The sequence below is a fragment of the Carassius gibelio genome, chromosome B3 (assembly GCF_023724105.1).
Source record: "Carassius gibelio isolate Cgi1373 ecotype wild population from Czech Republic chromosome B3, carGib1.2-hapl.c, whole genome shotgun sequence".
Lineage (NCBI taxonomy): Eukaryota > Metazoa > Chordata > Actinopteri > Cypriniformes > Cyprinidae > Carassius > Carassius gibelio.
The window spans coordinates 37,851,025-37,870,144 of NC_068398.1; the positions used below are offsets into that span (position 1 = coordinate 37,851,025).

The window sequence follows — 19,120 nt, forward strand, 5'->3', positions numbered from 1 at the left end:
AAGAGCTAAATGCAGGTGTTTGTGACCAGTTTAAGTGTGCAAGACTATTTGAAAGCGCGACTGGCAGAATAACATGTATCTCTCGAGCTGCAGGATCCTGCCTTTCGTCGTACGAACGAACACATCACGGACAAGATTATTTCAAAATACATAATAGCTTGGCTAATATAAACGAAAACAGCCACGTGAACATAAACTGTTGAGAAATAAATCTCAGGTGGATCTACTGGGTTTGAATATTAAGTGACCGCATTTACCTGCTTCTGTCTTCAATTTGAATCTATATATACAAAAAAAGGAAACTCATTCGACTTGGCTGCTTTTTTTAAATGTGTGTGCGTATTTATTTACTTTTTTATACATTTTGTATAATTTCATAGTTTATATATTATAATTATAAAAACATAAATACATTTAGCCACTTACATAGAAATATCTTAGGCCTTATCCTTTTCTGACAGTTTTAGGGATTTTTAAAAATCCTAAAAAACCTTATTTGTGCTGCAAATAATAATTTCAAACTCATTTGATACTGACCTATGACATCCTGTGACATGATATTTATTTGAATTTACATAATCTCATGGATGTAACAGTAAATCTGTTCAGCTCACAGATAAAGACTAAGCTGTAACGCAAGCAGAACTTTCACAAAGGCTTATAGGTCAATAAAATCATTACAAAACACTTATAAATCATTTAAGGATTTGATAACACTGTAAAATAATGTCTAATTTGTTAATATTAGTAAATGCATTGGTAACACTTTATAATAACTGCACTCATTTGTAAATAGTCAGTTTATGCTTTATAAAGCCTTGTCTTAACATTAATAGTCAATACTAAGCAGTTTATAAATAAAGCTATAAATAGCTTGTTCTTGTTTATAAGCACATCTATGGCGCCGTGACAAAGTTCAAAGTCTCGCCATGGGAATAAAACTTGTTGTAACTCAGGCATTAAATGTCCAATCTTGCCCAAACTTCACATGTTTGATAAAAGTCCTAGCCTGAACACATCTAAAGACCAATAGTCTATCGGGTGTGGCAAAATGGCTCTATAGCGCCACCTATACAGATTCAACGGAGTGCGCCTCCAGCTATGTTTCACGTACATGTACAAAAATTGGTACACACATGTAACACACCAATACCTACAAAAAAGTCTCTTGGTACGAAATCCGAATCCCAACAGGAAGTCGGTTATTTTTAATTTTTCCTGCAAAATTGGTGTTGTTTTTGTCATTTTCAGGGGTTGTACTTTAACGAACTCCTCCTAGAGATTTATTCAGATCAAAACCAAACTTGGTCAGTGTAATCTAAAGCCCTTTGCGATGTTAAATTGCGAAGGAATTGAGGTTTCGTTAAAGGGCGTGTCCATGGCTGCCTGACAAATTTCGATGTTTCGCCATGAAAAAGGAAGTTTCACGTTAGATAAGAGTTCTGCCCTTAACAGATCTACATGCCCCATATACACTTATAGTCATAGCGCCACGTGCTGGCAACAGGAAGTGACATATTTTATGCTGAGACAAACTACTCCTAGAAATCTTTTGACATTAATGTATTTTTTGTGGTCAGTCTAATATAAAGGCCTGTGCAATGTTAATTTGTGGCAATCTTGAGTTTTTGTTAAAGAGCAGGTCCATGGCGCCATGACAAAATTTGATGTTTTGCCACAGCAAGAGAAGTTGTTGTAACTCAGGCATAAAATGTTTGATCTTCCCCAAACTTCACATGTTCGATAAGAGTCCTGGCCTGAACACATCTGAAGGCCAATATTCCATAATAATGAGAGCGCCACCTGCTGGCAACAGGAAGATTGGAACATAGTGTATATGGATATTTAAATGCATATTTCTCACCGTTCACCTTTTTACTAATGCCACTCGTTGGCGTACGAGGACCCTATTGGAATTGCTCCATTTATTCTTCTTCTTCTTCTCCGTAATGAATCGCATTTTTGAGGGCCTAAAGATGCTCCAAAACTCATGAAACCTTGCACACGCATCAGGACTGGCGAAAATGTACATCTGATATAGGTTTCAGAAGTGGGTGTGCTAAAATGGCTTGATAGCGCCACCTGTTAAATTACAACGGAGTGCGCCTCGAGCTGTGTTTCATGTATATTCATGAAAATCGGTACACACATGTAACACACCATTACCTACAAATAAGTCTCTTGGTACAAAATCCAAAACCCAACAGGAAGTAAGTTATTTTGAATTTCCTGTATGATTTTTGTGCAGTTTTTTCCATTTCCATGCCTCGTACTTTGACGAACTCCTCCTACAGTTTTAATCGGAATATCTTAAAATTTGGTGAGGGTCATCATAAGACCTTTGTGATGTTAAATTGCGAAGGTTTTGAGTTTTCGTCAAGGGGTGTGTCCCTGGCGGCCTGACAAAGTTTGATGTTTCGCCGTGAAACAGGAAATTGCTGTAACTCAGCCAAGCAAAGTCCGATCTTACCCAAACTTCACACGTGTGATAGGTGTTCTGTTCTGAACAAACACCCATGACCAAATTCAGTTATAGTCATAGTGCCACCTGCTGGTAACAGGAAGTGACAGTGTTAACACTGTTATGGACTCCGAGGAACTAATTAAAAAGTGTCAAAAAGTGTTAAATAAGCAGGCAGCATGCTAGAAACATAATGAAAGATGCTAGCAACACTTAGCTAAGTGTTAAAGCATTCTACTAAGGCAGTGAAAAAGAAGTTGCTGTAAAAAAGGCAAGCAATGTCCGATCTTCCCCAAACTTCACAAGTGTGATAGGTGTTCTGTCCTGAACAAACACCCATGACCAAATTCAGTTATAGTCATAGTGCCACCTGCTGGTAACAGGAAGTGACATGGTTAACACTATTACAGACTCCTAGGAACATATTAAAAAGTGTAAACATGTGTTAAATAGGCTGGCAACATATTAGATACATACTAATACATGCTAGCAACACTTAGCTAAGTGTTAAAGCATTCTACTAAGTCAGTGAAAAAGGAAGTTACTGTAACTAAGGCAAGCAATGTCCGATCTTCCCCAAACTTCACACGTGTGATAGGTGTTTTGTTCCAAACAAACACCCATGACCAAATTCAGTTATAGTCATAGCGCCACCTGCTGGTAACAGGAAGTGACAATGTTAACACTGTTATGGACTCCTAGGAACTAATTAAAAAGTGTCAAAAAGTGTTAAATAAGCAGGCAGCATGCTAGAAACATAATGAAAGATGCTAGCAACACTTAGCTAAGTGTTAAAGCATTCTACTAAGGCAGTGAAAAAGAAGTTGCTGTAAAAAAGGCAAGCAATGTCCGATCTTCCCCAAACTTCACATGTGTGATAGGTGTTAAAAAATTTTTTTTAAACGTGTCAAAAAGAGTTAACTAGGCTGGAAAAATTATAGAAACATAATAAAACATGCTATCAACATTTAGCTAAGTGTCAAAGAATGCAACCAATGCATTGAATAAGGAAGTTGCTGTAACTCAGGCTAGCAACGTCCGATCTGCCCCAAACTTCAGACATTTGACAAGAGTCCTGTACTGAACACATCAACATGCCCGCACTCCGTTATTCAAATTCAGTTATAGTCATAGCGCCATCTACTGGCAACAAGAAGTGTCATGTGTAACACTCTTATAGACTCCTAGCATGTGTAACAATGTTATGGAGTCCAAGCAACATATTAAAAAGTGCCAGCAAGTGATAAATACACTGGCAGCATGCTAGAAACATACTGAAACATGTTACCAACACTTAGCTAAATGTTAAAGCTTCATATTACTGAAGTGAATTAGGATGTTACTGTAATTAAGGCATAAAGTGTCCAATTTGCCCCAAAGTTTGCCACAAGTTTGATAAGAGTCCTGTCCTGAACAAATCAACATGCCGTATTCGATGATAGTACAACCACCTGGCGGCAACAGGATGTGGCATTTTTAAAACTGTTATGGACTCCTTGCAAAATAATAAAAGAATCAACAAGTTTTAAATAGGCTGGCAACCTTCTAGAAGCATACTAAAACATGCTAGCAACACTTAGCTAAGTGTTAAAGCATGCTACTAACGCAATGAAAAAGGAAGATGCTGTAACTCAGGCAAGCAATGTCCCATCTGCCCCAAACTTCACACGTTTGAAAAGGGCCCTCTCCTAAATAAATCAACATGCCCATATTCGGTTATAATCATAGCGCCACCTGCTGGCAACAGGAAGTGTCATTTTTAACACTTTTATGCACTATTTGCAACACAGTAAAATGTGCCATTGTGTGCTAACCATGCTAGAAATATTTTCAAACATTCTAGCAACACTTAGTATGTGCAAAATGATGCTATTGATACTATAAAACAGGAAGTTGTTGTAACTCATGCATGCAATTCCTAATCTGACCCAAACATTACGTTTTATAAGAGTACTGGCCTGGACACAACTAAAGGCCAATATTCAATTGTAAGTATAGCGCCGCCTGCTGGCAACAGGAAATGACTTATTTTATACTTAAACATGACTTGTCTGATCTGCCCAAAACTTTGCATGTTTGGTAAGAGTCCTGGCCTGAAGACATTTACATGTCGATATTCAGTTATAATCATAGCGCCACCTGTTGGCAGCAGGAAATGTGGCACAAATTTTTAGTATTTTATAAGCATATGGCCCTACATTCACTGTTCCTCCTATGTGCACCGGGTGGTGGTGAGCCCGAGTGCGAGGGCCCTTTTATCGCTGCTTGCAGCTTTAATTTCATTTAAATCTCTTCTGTTTATACTGTTGCTATACAACATGCATTATACAATATTGTACAATATGCAGTATGTCAATCTGCAATACCACTGTCCGTACACTTTATTTTTCAGAACTTTAAACAAATGCACTAAATAATGTCAGTTAAAATGGTGCAGTAATACATGTGCAATAATATACATATGTCAACTGTGCAATACTATATCTAGTCACTAAATCTCTACAGTACTCATTCCATTTAAATTGTACTTTTGTAAAAACATACTGTGCATATCAATGTGATGGCCAACATGCAATACTATAAATTGTCACTTTATTCAGATTGCTCAGTGTGAATATATCAAAACTTGCTGTTAGCTGAATAGAAGTCAAATGTTTATTTCTTTTCCCTAATTAATTACAGCGGTTGAATGATATAGATGGAGCAGGACATAATAAGGGACACTTTTTTTCAACAAAATGTATGTTAGATGAGTTTGTAGTAGATAGTTTGTAGTCCCCGTCAATTGGATGCATCTGTTTCACAAGAGCAATGCATTCTCCATCTCAGTCTTGTGGCATGCAGTGGGCGGACATTCCATTCCAGACAATTTACACATCTTTCTACACAAAATTTCTTAAATTCTACTTTTTGTTCTAGCTTACCAAACCAAACAGCTGAGAAAGTAAATGGCTAGTATATTGGTTCCAGTGTTGGGCAAGTTACTCTGAAAATGTAATCTGATTACTTCTTTTAAAAGTAATCATGTTACTGTCCTGATTATTTCAAAATTAATTATTATTTACATTACTTTTTCTCCATGAAACTTATGAAATCCCAGCACAAACTCCTAATAAATATTTGTTATTACAGCATCAACATTCACAGAACAGTTATTCTTAACTAAAGCAAGCGGCTGCTGTGTGCATGGTTTATATGGTTTGGTGGAATGCCAGCAAAGAGCACTGCATTCATAATCTCTGAAAGACATCTCAGTTCAGACATCACACAAATCCGTTAACACACAATAAAAATATGCATACTGAATCTACATTTTCCTTACTTCAAATGAATATTTAATTTGTGGCTAATCATTAGCCTATTATTTTTAATAACAAAACATGCTAAAACAGTACGATGACAAATTCTCTCATATTAAACTTTGAACTTTTATTAATATAAGGAAAATGTTTTATCTGCATTGTTACACAAAAAAATTAAAAGGTATTTGGATTTCCTCTTTCTTTAAAACTATAGTAGTTTGTGGTTCATTGTTAGCCCATTAATTAAAACACATAAGCCATAAAATAGTACAATGGTACAAATTCCCATTGGCATTTAAAGATCTAATTTTTATTAACAAAAACGAATAAGATGGATATTGTAACCAAAATAAATAAGGTATTTTCCCCCTTTTAAAACAAATGCTTAGTTTGTTGTTCAATGTTTTATTTTAAATGAAAACAGCAACAACGACAAACTCGCTTAGCCAAAATGAAACTTTTATTCACAAAAGGTGTGCTTGCATCAATCTCATCGTGCAACAAACCAATCCCTGTTATAGCCTAAATAGAAGCTCTGCATACGCTTGCACCTGTTAATTGTTTATATTTTATATGAGTTCATTTTGCTTTTGTCCAATAGATGAATAACAATTTATTTGTTTTAGATTTTTTATGTTTAGATACTTCTTTTTATATTTTCCTCTATCCTGCACACACACAAGTCTTGTCCTGCGCCGCTCTCTGTTGCATCGGGTCCCGCGGGAGCAAGTCTGTAATCCACTGGTACTTGACGTGACAGTGCGTGAGCTACATCCTCTTTACAATCTCTAGATTATAAACACTGCATTCTGTCAGCAATGTAATGCAGCAGTAATGTATTAGACTTAACTGTAACAGACAGTAACAGTTGGACTGAAGAATATAAATGACTTTTATTTCATATGTACAATTTTTCTATCATATTTATCTATGTTTGTAATTTTCTTAGATTATTTATTCACCTACAAAATTACCCCAATCATTATTTTTTTCCCCTAATAGAGCTGTTCAAGTCATCTGGTGCTTTTTTTCCCATATCGCAATATACATTGCCGAGAAAAATTATCACGATGAGTGTTGTTTTTTCCAATATCGTGCAGCTCTACTAGTAAGTTTAATCAAGCTAATAGGCGCAGATCTGCAGCATGAACACAAACATGTAGTCCTCCATTGTTGTTGGTGTTACATGATGTAGCGGTGTCTGACTATAGTAGAGATGTGGGGTGATGACATCATTGTCTAACAAAATATATGGATTTGCAGTAAACAAAAACAAAAAAGGTGTCATTTTCAGATTTATCCACTCTGGGACCTGGTTTAAAAAAAAATGAATTCACTCTCCCAAAATGCCGGATCCGTCTGGACGAAACACGTATACCATACAAAATATTTACATATACAACTAAATGTGTCTCCGCGTGTACGGGGCCTTACTGTGATTGTTTTTTGTATGACTGTGTATAACAGATGACTTAATGGAACACTTCCCTCGTACATTGCGTTGATGTGCTTCCTCTCCAGTGTGAATCTTCTCATGTCTTTTCAAACTCGATGCACCACTGAATCTCTTGTCACAGTGTGAACACTTGTAAGGTTTCTCTCCAGTGTGAATCTTCTCATGTCTTTTCAGATTTCCTCTACGAATGAATCTCCAGTCACAGTGTGAACACTTGTAAGGTTTCTCTCCAGTGTGAATCCTCTCATGTGTTTTCAGCTCTGTTGACTGAATGAATCGATTGTCACAGTGTAAACACTTGTAAGGTTTCTCTCCAGTGTGAATTTTCTTATGTGTTTTCAGACTTGATGACACACTGAATCTCTTGTCACAGTGTGAACACTTGTAAGGTTTCTCTCCAGTGTGGATCCTCTCATGTGTTTTCAGACTTGATGAATGACTGCATCTCCAGTCACAGTGTGAACACTTATAAGGTTTCTCTCCAGTGTGGATCCTTTCATGTGTTTTCAGACTTGATGACACACTGAATCTCTTGTCACAGTGTGAACACTTGTAAGGTTTCTCTCCAGTGTGGATCCTCTCATGTGTTTTCAGATGTGTTGAATCATTAAATCTCTTGTCACAGTGTGAACACTTGTAAGGTTTTTCTCCAGTGTGGATCCTCTCATGTGTTTTCAGATGTGCCGAATCACTGAATCTCTTGTCGCAGTGTGAACACTTGTAAGGTTTCTCTCCAGTGTGGATCCTCTCATGTGTTTTCAGATGTGTTAACCGACTAAATCTCTTGTCACAGTGTGAACACTTATACGGTTTCTCTCCAGTGTGAATGCTCTCATGTGTTTTCAGATGTGTTAACCGACTGAATCTCATGTCACAGTGTGAACACTTGTAAGGTTTCTCTCCAGTGTGGATCCTCTCATGTGTTTTCAGATATGATGATTGACTGAATCTCATGTCACACTGTGAACACTTGTAAGGTTTCTCTCCAGTGTGAATCCTCTCATGTTTTTTCAGATTTGATGAATGACTGAATCTCATGTCACAGTGTGAACACTTGTAAGGTTTCTCTCCAGTGTGGATCTTCTCATGTAGTTTTAAACTGCTCACTGAACAAAAAGTCTTTTCACACTCAAAGCACATGTACTCTCTCACACCAGTATGTATTTTCTGATGTTCTTTCAAACTTTGTAGATGCAAAAAACTCTTTCCACACAAATGACATGAATGTTGCGGCTTCTTTGCATGAACTTTCAAGTGTTTCTTCAGAAGTGAAGCCCATAAAAACATTTTACCGCATTGATCACATGCATGTTGCTTCTCTTGATGATTTGATTCTTCATTTTCCTCTTTTTCTTCAATGACCTCTGAAATAAAAGTAAAATTATTTATTTTTGGTATATTTTTAAAAGCTGAGAATACACAATTTACTTTTTTTGCTTCAGATTTAATGACTTTTACAAATTTAATAGGGAAACTGGGAAAACATTTTTATGCATCACTTTATCACCGTCACAGCCTTAGTAAAATGTATAGATTTTATATACACATTTATATACAGTAGGTAGACAACCAGAATGGGTAATACCACCGCGGCAAGCCAAAGTAAGAAATCGCATGACCAAAATAAGAAATGTGCTGTGTAAATAAGTTCAGAAGGCACGTTTGCATACTGTTGTTAATGTGCAATTACCATTTTAGATCTACAAACTTTACTGTACAAGAATTTGATTTCAGAAAACTGAAAACATAAATCTAGGTTATCCTCTGCCATTTTCAAAGCACAATTCAAAACTGTGACATTTCATTTACTGACGCTCTACAGACGGCAGCGCTAAACCCGTAAATCCATGTACGTACTTGCTGGAAACCCGCCAAAATAAAAGCTGGTCGATTTTCAGTTTATAAATTCTAAAATTTCAGATTAAAATAATAATAATAATAGCATTTTTTATAATAATAATATTTTATTTTTTTAAGTTTATTATAAAATAATTGTATATTAATTGACAATAATTTGCAGGGGGTTATTGATTTTGCCATTATGTCTATACATGAGCGCTCAAATGATTTCACATGATTTCACGAGCGGGTCAAACAAAAAAGCAGATTATTAATAACTATGACTGGACTGTCACACCCATACCATTATAATGGGAACACCATTATAATAAAATGCTGTGTATTTTTAGAGTTTAGCAAAAGGAGTTCGCATTCAGAGCCGCACAGACACTTTTATTTAAATTCGGGCTCTTTTTGCAGTTATCAAGCATATTAGTCCTAATATTAACGTTATGTTGTATAAATAAAGCGTATTCTACATTCAATTATGAATTTAATCCCATTGATCAAAAACCTGCTATCAAATGCGCACTCTACTGGTCTTCTTCAGTGCGCGCAGCTCAAAACAGAAATACAAAACATTAATAACTACTGTCATATAGGCTAACTTTATAACAAGAGCACTATTGTAAAAATTGTGTATTTTTAAGGTTTCGCTGACATTTAATTTCAATCAAAACATTAAAACATTATTTACCCTGTTTATATCTGCGAGGCATTTGTTACATATTTTCCCTGTGTTTTAACATCAGTAATTATGGCTGTAGAATGTCTGACTTGACTTAATGTATTTTGCCCCGCCCCCAAACATATGATTCGACTAGAGTTGAATATCAGCAACTGTCACCCCGTCCCGTATACGGAACGCCTACATTTACTACACTATATTACTCTCAAAAATCTACACACACACACACACACACACACACACAGATAAAAAGCTACATGTTTTCATTTCGGTTCATTCTTGGTTTAAAAATATCTTCACATTTACATTTAAATTTAGCAGACACTTTTTATCCAAAGCGACTTACAAATGAGAACAATAGAAGCAATCAGATCAACAAGAAAACAACAAGAACAGTATACAAGTCCCATGACAAGTCTCAATTAAAGAACGCATAGCCAGGGTTTTTTTTTAATGACAAGAAAAGAAAGAAAAGTGCTAGGATTATTTGGTTAAGTGCTGGCAAAAAAGATGAGTCTTTAGATGTTTCTTGAAAATGAGTAAAGACTCAGCTGTATGAATTGAGATCGGGAGGTCATTCCACCAGCTGGGCAAAGTCCAGAAAAAGGTCAGTGAGAGTGATTTTGAACTTCTTTGTGATGAAACCACAAGGCGTCATTCACGTGCAGAGCACAAACTTCTGGAGGGCACATAAGATTGAACTAGTGAGTTTAGGAGTGTTGGTGCCGTGCCAGAGGTTGTCTTGTAGGCATGCATCAGTACCTTGAATTTGATGCGAACGGCTACTGGTAGCCAGTGTAACCTGGTTAGGAGAGGAGTAACGTGAGCTTTTTTTGGCTCATTGAAGACAACCTTCCCTGCAGTATTCTGGAATAGTTGCAGAGGCTTGATAGTACATGTTGGAAGGCCTGCCAGGAGAGCATTACAATAGTCCAGTCTGGAGAGAACAAGAGCTTGGACAAGTTGTTGGGTGGCTTGCTCTGACACTAAGGGTCTAATCTTCCTAATGTTGTATAAGGCAAATCTGCAGGAAAGGGTCGTTGTAGCAATAAGGCCTGTGAAGCTTAACTGATGATCCATCACAACTCCTAGGTTTCTGGCTGTTCTGGAAGGAGTTATGTATGACGAACTCTGAATAGAGAAGTTGTGATGAAACGATGGGTTAGCTGGAACCACCAAAAGTTCTGTCTTGGTAAGGTTGAGCTGAAGGTGATGGCCATTTATTCAGCTAGGAATGTCACTCAGACAGGCTGAAATGAGATCAGCTACCGTCGGGTTATCTGGGTGTCATCAGCTAAGCAGTGATAAGAAAATCCATGCTTCTGAATGACAGATCCTAATGACGTCATGTAGATGGAGAAGAAAAAAATGGTCCAAGTACTGAGCCTTGAGGAACCCAGTAGCATGTTGTTGTGACTTTGAAACATCACCCCTCCGAGACACGCTTAAGGATCAATCGGAAAGGTAGGACTGGAGATTGGAGAATTTCTCAGGGTGGACAGGAGAATCTGGTGATTAACGATGTCAAAAGCAGCAGACAGGTCCAGTAAGATGAGTACTGAGGATTTTGAAGCTGCTCTTGCCAGTCACAGGGCTTCAGTAACCGAGAGCAGGGCAGTCTCAGTTCAGTGGCCACTTTTGAAACCAGATTGTTTGCTGTCCAGGAGGTTGTTCTGTACAAGGAACATAGAGAGCTGTTTGAACACAGCTCGCTCAAGTGTCTTTGCAATGAATGGAAGAAGGGATACTGGTCTGTAGTTTTCTAGAAGCGCTGGATTTAGAGATGTTTTCTTAAGCAGTGGGCTTACCCGAGCCTGCTTAAATGCTGAGGGAAATGTTCCAGAGTGAAGAGAGGAGTTGATAATGTGAGTAAGTGAAGGCATTACTGAAGAAGAGATCGATTGAAGGAGGTGAGTGGGGATCGGATCAAGTGGACAAGTAGTAGGATGACTGGACAGGATAAGTTTGGAAACATCCATCTCTGAGAGTGGAGAGGAGAGAGCATTGGTCATCGTGAAGTTGTCCTCAGTCTATGTTGTGGAGAATTGATGGTTCTTGTCTTATTTGTGAAGAAAACTGCAAAGTCGTCAGCTGTAAGAGTCGAAGGAGGTGGAGACGGATTAAGAAGAGAAGAAAAAGTTTTAAAGAGTGTCCGAGCATCACAAAATTGTTAATTTTGTTGTGGTAGTAGGATGTTTTAGCTGTGAAGACATTTGCAGAGAAGGAAGAAAGGAGAGACTGATACACACCGAGGTCGGTAGTGTTTCTTGATTTATGCCATTTCCTCTCAGCAGCCCTTGAGTTTAGAGCGATGTTCACGGAGAACCTCGGACAGCCAGGGGGCAGATGGGGTGGTGCATGCTGGTCTAGACGACAGCAGGCAAAAGTTGTCCAAAGAAGAGGTTAGAGTGGAGCAAAGAGTGTCTGTAGCACTGTTCATGTCCTGAGCTGAAAACTGAGAGAGTGAAGGAAGTGAGGATGAAACCACAGAAAATAGGCAAGATGGAGAGAGTGAGCGTAGGTTCCGTTGAAAGGTGACCTGCGTTGGAGTGTGTGTCGCTTCAGGAGTAAGTGCTAGGTTAGCAGTAATGAGGAAGGGGTCTGAGGTGTGCAGTGGAACAACTAAAGAGCTGTCCACGGAGCAACAGCTTGTGTAGATGAGGTCCAGTTGGTTGCCTGATTTGTGAGTTGCTATAGTAGACACTCGCTTGAGATCAAATGAGGTGAGCAGAGTGTTGAAGTCAGCAGCCCGGGGTTTATCTAGGTCAGTGGTTCTCAACCTTTTTTCCAGCGGGCCGCACTATGGTCCAAGTTCAAGTCTCGTGGGCCGCATGCATATCATTTACGTATTACGTCACCAATACAAAGCAACCTCATTTATAATATTATACTCTAAATATTATGATATCTTATGTATTACAAACATTGAAATAAATAAATAATTCTACTGCCCATAAATAAAACACCTGATGCTGTTGGAAGCTGACCATTTTTGTGAAATTCAGCTCGAAAGGAGTAACAGCACAAAGAAGTTGTGATTGCAAAGCCTGTGCTATACTTTCCGCATGAACGATCCGATCCAGTAAACGGCCATCGGACGCAGACTTCTTCAATTTATTTATGCTGATGGTCCGCTCTGCATTCATTCAAATAAATACAGTTAACAATCTAGCTTCTGTGTTCTAAAGTATTATCCCCAACAATAGCAGGGTCAGTTAATTTTTTTGCAGTGGGCCACTATTACCGACAGTAGGCTAAATAATACAACGATCACAAATGCGTAAAAATGTTTGTATACAGACAATTATGCAAGCATATAGGTCAACCCAACTTAATTGCACATGTACATCTTAGAGATGTACATTTTATGTCTGCATTATGCAAGATCAGAGTACACAGCAGATGATTCCCAGATCTTTAGCAGACGTTTTACATGCAATAACAATGAGAACGCAAGGTCTTTTTTTGACTGAATGCAGATTGGGATGATGTCATGGGACGCTTCTAAGCCCAGATTCTGCAGATATTTTGGGGGCAATTTACGAAAATTTTGTGAAAATTGGTCCGAAAACTTGCATTTCCCCATGTTTTAATTACTGAATGGAAGCGAGCTCGCGTACATGTTTGGCAGCAAGCCACTTTGTTAAAATTTAAATCATTTGTTGTAAAGTAAAGGGAACTAAAAATATCTTACTTTATGTTACTGTGGGTTAACAGTTATTATAATTATTATGTACTTAGGAACAGTGTATGGGCCTAAGCTAAGCTATCCAGGTTTTTTTTTTTTTCATTTTGGCAGATGTTTTTTTGGCAGATGTTTTTTTCATTGCATCTGATAATAATTTTGTGCATCACATTCACTTCGGGCGCTCTGCGCAGATCTGCCTCCTACGTTGCTCAGCTGTGGACGATTTAAAAATGTTTGATATAAAGGTTGTTGTCCCATTTTATACAGAAATTGTTAATTCAAAAAGAAAATCGAATTATATTGTTAGTTCTAATTATATTGCTAACATAAATTAATTTAGACTATTTAACATGCACTGTGACATTTTACACTTTTTAACTGATAAACTACTTAAGATTTTAAAAGTTAGTTTAATAGAATTTAAATTCAAGTTTTAAAAAAAGATTTTAATTGTTTCAGTTATTTCTATGAATTAATAATGTTATTTATTCTTAAAGAATAAACACTTATTTTCTACAAGAAAACAATGCTTCACCTATTTATGAAGGTTACAATTATATATAAAAAAATTATATATATATATATATATATATATATATATATATATATATATATATATATATTTTTTTTTTTTTTTTTTTTTATATAATTGTGTTAAAACTCCAAAACTTTAAAGTGTTTTGGAGGTGAAAATACTGTAAAATTGCAAATGGCATGGGATTTAAAGCATAACAACTGATAGTCTATGAATTATTTTTAAACAATGGAATTAAAATTTTGCACTAAAATATTATTTTTACCATATAGCCTGTAAATAAAATGCATGGAACACTTGCAAAGAACACTTATAGAGTGTAGGTTGCTTCTGGTGTTTGGATTTGTACTTTAATCTCATGAGATCCAAGTTTAAAGCCCTATTCGGATGGACTAGTTTTACAGGGGGTCGTTAGAGAAATCTGCGTTTCACAGACGTACTTGGTGATTTTAATCCCACCCGAATCTATCACATCTGTGTTTTTCTCACACAACCTCTGTGATAATTCCAGAGCAAATTACCTACTGTTTTTCAGCAAACTCAGTGATCTTCTGAGAAAACTAATCCCGTCCGAATGCGATTGTCTGTGATTGCCGGTGATATTTTATTTCACAACGCGTCTCCCTGTGTATTTTGGCCAATGTGAATTACCATAGATGCTCTTACCGCACACATATTTGATAAATTTGCTTACCGGCAAATAAATAATAATAAAAAAAAATAATACAAATAATAAAACCAAGAGCAAGATCACGTAAACTGTTAATACCGGCTATTGTAACATCAGCATCTGGTAAAATTACTGACGTTCATTTATGCACTCAGTTACATAATGTTTGAATTACATATGTAACGTTACCTTTATGGAAATTAAACATACAGAAAGTTTAGCCTACTACACACACACAAAAAAAAAGGAAAACAAGTTAAACTAAAGGAAAGACACATTAACATGGTTTTGCTATAACTACCAGCCATTTAGTATTTATTGTGTTCTGATAAATATTTATTGTGTTCTGAATGAATGCAATGCACGCATACAGAGCGCGTGATCTCTGTGACGCCCAGATGCACAAATAAGACCCTCCCACCTCTGTAATAAACACAGAGATGTTAGTCCCGTCCGAATTGGTACATGAAAATCACAGACGTCAGGTGGTAATAATCTAGTAATGTATAGCTTGTGGGGGTCGAGATAAAGGTGTGAATCTCTTGGTCTTCCATATGGACAGTGTTTTATGAGGGTTTCAAACTTGCTGAGCAGGTTTAGATAGGAATCGTCATATTGGTTATACACTAAAAATGTGATCAAGAGGGCGCCTCCCTTTCATTAATGCGCATTAATAATTTTTGCACAAACACTTGAATATGAATATTAATTCACATTTTGCATATGCATTACAACGTAAATTATTCTTTACATGCAATTATTCAAAATAAAACCAAACAAGAATTGTAATGAAGATAAAACAAATAAGAAATATAGCTGCAAGCAGCAATTACGGGGCCAAGCAGAAAGTTGAGGAGCTAAGCATGGCATGGAGAATCACACCAAATGCAACAATGAGCAATTACAGCAATTTACGATGACTGTAATTGAGATGGCTGAAAAATCATAAATACAACCACTAGTCATATGATTAAATGGCTTACCACTTTTAAACAACAGGGGATGCTGTAATCAAATCATTTTGGTGTGTTCTGTGTTAGGTGACAATGGCACACAGAAAGTCTGTTGTCAATATGCCAAAGCATTGCAGAGATACAGCCTCAAGTGTCATTTTGGCATCATGCCTCAGATTCATCGCTGTGGTATGCAAAAATGGTTTTGGCTATCGACACAAAATACATAACATTTTGTCAGGACAGTCTGAAGATCATGTGACTCGATTTTGGTAAAAATCTGACGGTTGATGAGGAGATAAAAAAAAGTAGGTTTTCAACATAAATCAAAATGGTGGAAAGGAAGTTCAGCTTACTCTGGTATATTTGGTATTTATGTTGTCGGCATAAACCAGGGAATATTTTGAGTACTATTTATTTGCAATAGGCTGATGCAATAAAAAAGTTATTAACGTTTTTATAAAATGTAATTATTAATGGTTAATAAATGGTATATTATTCTTGACCAATAGGTGGCGCTGTTATCAAACTAATGTGGCATGGTCAGTGTGACGTGACATTGACACATATAAAGTTTGGTGCAAATATATCAAAGGTTTGCAGAGATACAGCCTCAGATGCATTTTGGCATCTTTCCAGCAAATTCGTTAATGCGTTAAACGTAAACCGTTTCATATATCGACACGAAATCCATAACTTTTGCCAATTTGGTCTGAAGATGATCCGAGTCAAATTTGGTGAAAATCTGACAAATGGTCTAGGAGGAGTTTGAAAAAGTAGTTTTTCAGCATTAATCAAAATGGCGGACAGAAAGTATGGCCAATTTTTGCGTGCTTTTTGTAGAATCCATTCACGTGTCATTCGAGAACGGTCGAACGACTAAATTTGAATACCTTAACTTTTTGCCGCTGTGGTCTGAAGATGATGTGAGCTAATTTTTGCGAAAATCGGATTAACCGTCTAGGACGAGTTCTAAAAAGTAGGTATTTCACTGAACTGATTACAGTGACAGACAGCACTAATTTTAACAAATTTTAGGGGTGTTTTATGCAGTTGGTGCAGTGCTCGTGTAGTGGTTAGTTTAGTTAGTTTGACATTAGACATTCTTTTTTTTTTTTTTTTTGCCAACTGAACTCTTTAGGGCTGTTATGTTTTGAGCCAAAACTAACTCAGATAGTCATTAATCCATGCCCTTTACGTTACACAAGGCTGAATTTCTAGGGGGAAATTAACAATGAACAATTTAAATTAAATGACTTAACTACGTGACATTATAATGTAAAACCAATACTAAAATATTCAGAAAAACATCCGTTATTGCACAAAGTTCCATTTTTGGAATTACCGTTTTATGGGTTTTAAAATAATTTTACAACTTTTAATGCATTAATATAAATACATTAAAGGACAACATCATTTGATCTAAAGGTATCAAACCAACTGTAAAATATACAGAATATTATTCAGTATAATGCACAAGGCATTGTTTTTCAGATGATGCCTTTGTTGTTTTTATATACATTATTGAATCAACAGTTTTATATAATATCCTCACTTCAATTAAACTGACACAGTTTGAGATAAAGGTATCAAACCAACTGTATTATATTCTTTATAATGCACAAGACATGTTTTTTTAGATTATGCTTTTATTGTTTGTATATTGTTTATATTTTATTAAAGGATACTGCAAGCACTTTAATTTATCACCCTTTATTCATACTGCACAAAAAGTGGTTCAGTAACATTGAATGGTACAAAATAGTCAAAGGAACTTTAATAAAAACCCATGGTTAGGTATTGAGTGCCGCAGTCTACACCTAGACTTTATATAAAAACACCCACAGAAATTATACAGGGCCCCAAAACACCCGATAAGTAAAACTTTGTAAGTCTAATGTATCGTTACCACAAACAGTCATTAAAGATGAATGAAGAATAAAAAAATAAGAATAAAAAAGTAAAATAAATAAGAATAAACACCAACCTCCTTGTTCCTCTGGTTTTATTGTGCAGGTTTCTGGTTCCTCTTGTTTTATTGTGCAGGTTTCTGGTTCCTCTTGTTTTATTCTCCAGGTTTCTGGTTCCTCTTGTTTTATTCTCCTGGTTTCTGGTTCCTCTTGTTTTATTCTCCAGGTTTCTGGTTCCTCTTGTTTTATTCTCCAGGTTTCTGGTTCCTCTTGTTTTATTCTCCAGGTTTCTGGTTCCTCGTGTTTTATTCTCCAGGTTTCTGGATCCTCTTGTTTTATTCTCCAGGTTTCTGGTTCCTCTTGTTTTATTCTCCAGGTTTCTGGTTCCTCATGTTTTATTCTCCAGGTTTCTGGATCCTCTTGTTTTATTCTCCAGGTTTCTGGTTCACTCGTGTTCTCTTTTCTCTCTTCTTTAATAAACATAATTTTCACAGAAGCAGATCTCAGTTCAGATGATAAACTCCTCCAGATATTCCTGCTCGCTTCAAAACTCACGAATGTGAGGATGTTATAGGTATTTACTGAACTGATTCAAAATCTGTATTTTCTCTCTCTTAGAAACTTGTCTAACCGTTTGTATTAAGGCAGCACACCGACATAACAACAACAGAGAGCGTGGTGAAACTGAACTTCTTCCTCTGAGGTTTAATGATGTTTGTCAAACAAACGTGTGTGTTTAGCGCCTCCCGCTGGACTGGAGCGAAGCGACGAGAGGAAGAAAAACTAGAAGGTTGGAGAAGTGTTTTTTTATTTTTTTAATTGCAACATTACAACCAAACAAGGTACATGAACACATTTCCAAAAATATCCACAATTATTCAGACTTGGCTGAGCATAACCAGACTTATACCAACAAACACACTTAAAACAAACAAACAAGAAAACAACTACAAAATGGGCCTTTAAATTAAATTAGATCATTCCAACATAGAGAACAGCTTAAGGGCTTTTTTTATTCTTAACACATTTTAAGGATGTATATAAAAGTTTTAGCTCGTTACACCAACTAATAAAGTTGGGTTTAGATTTAAACCATCTGCATTTGTGAATAAAAAACCTCCCAAAACATATCAGAGAATTGAGAACAAATTCTAAATCTTTGTTTTCATGAAAAATACCAAACCTAACTACCTTCACATTGAATGGTGGTAATTCAACATCTTTGGAACATAACAAGTTTTGCATCTCACTACAACAGAAGTGAACTGAATCACACCAAAAAAAAAAAAAAAAAAAAAACATGCTCTAAAGTTTCAATACTTGTTTCACAAAAAACACAATAATTTGCATCAAAATTTAATTTTAACCTTAAAAATTCTTTGATAGGGTAAATCTCATTTAAAATCTTGAAGCACACATTGGAGAAGGGTTTTCCTGCACAATAGGAGGCAGCGGTTTTAAGACCCCGCCTATATAGGACCCCAGTTATAGGACCCTAGTTTTTTTCTGCCTGCGCTTCCTACCGAACTGGATCACCGAAAACACTCATTTGAGATGGACGACATGGACAATCAGACTGTGAGTACCGATATAAAATTAACTTTTATTATATTATGTT

General features: G+C 36.4%; 1 protein-coding gene and 1 long non-coding RNA gene across 2 annotated transcripts; one reads left to right on the forward strand and one right to left on the reverse strand.

Annotated features, from left to right (window-relative positions):
* Window positions 1–6,201: 6,201 nt before the first annotated feature.
* LOC127953372 (zinc finger protein 883-like) lies at window positions 6,202–18,209 on the reverse strand. The gene is made up of 2 exons (XM_052552598.1): window positions 17,580–18,209; window positions 6,202–8,583 (listed from the first exon to the last, which is right to left on the reverse strand). The coding sequence occupies exons 1-2, from the start codon at window positions 17,983–17,985 to the stop codon at window positions 7,166–7,168; spliced, it is 1,824 nt and encodes a 607-aa protein (XP_052408558.1). The 5' UTR covers window positions 17,986–18,209; the 3' UTR covers window positions 6,202–7,165.
* On the forward strand, window positions 16,816–18,040 carry LOC127953488 (uncharacterized). Its single transcript, XR_008153242.1, has 3 exons — window positions 16,816–17,668; window positions 17,729–17,818; window positions 17,909–18,040. It is a non-coding gene; the product is annotated as an uncharacterized LOC127953488 (long non-coding RNA).
* Window positions 18,210–19,120: the final 911 nt, after the last annotated feature.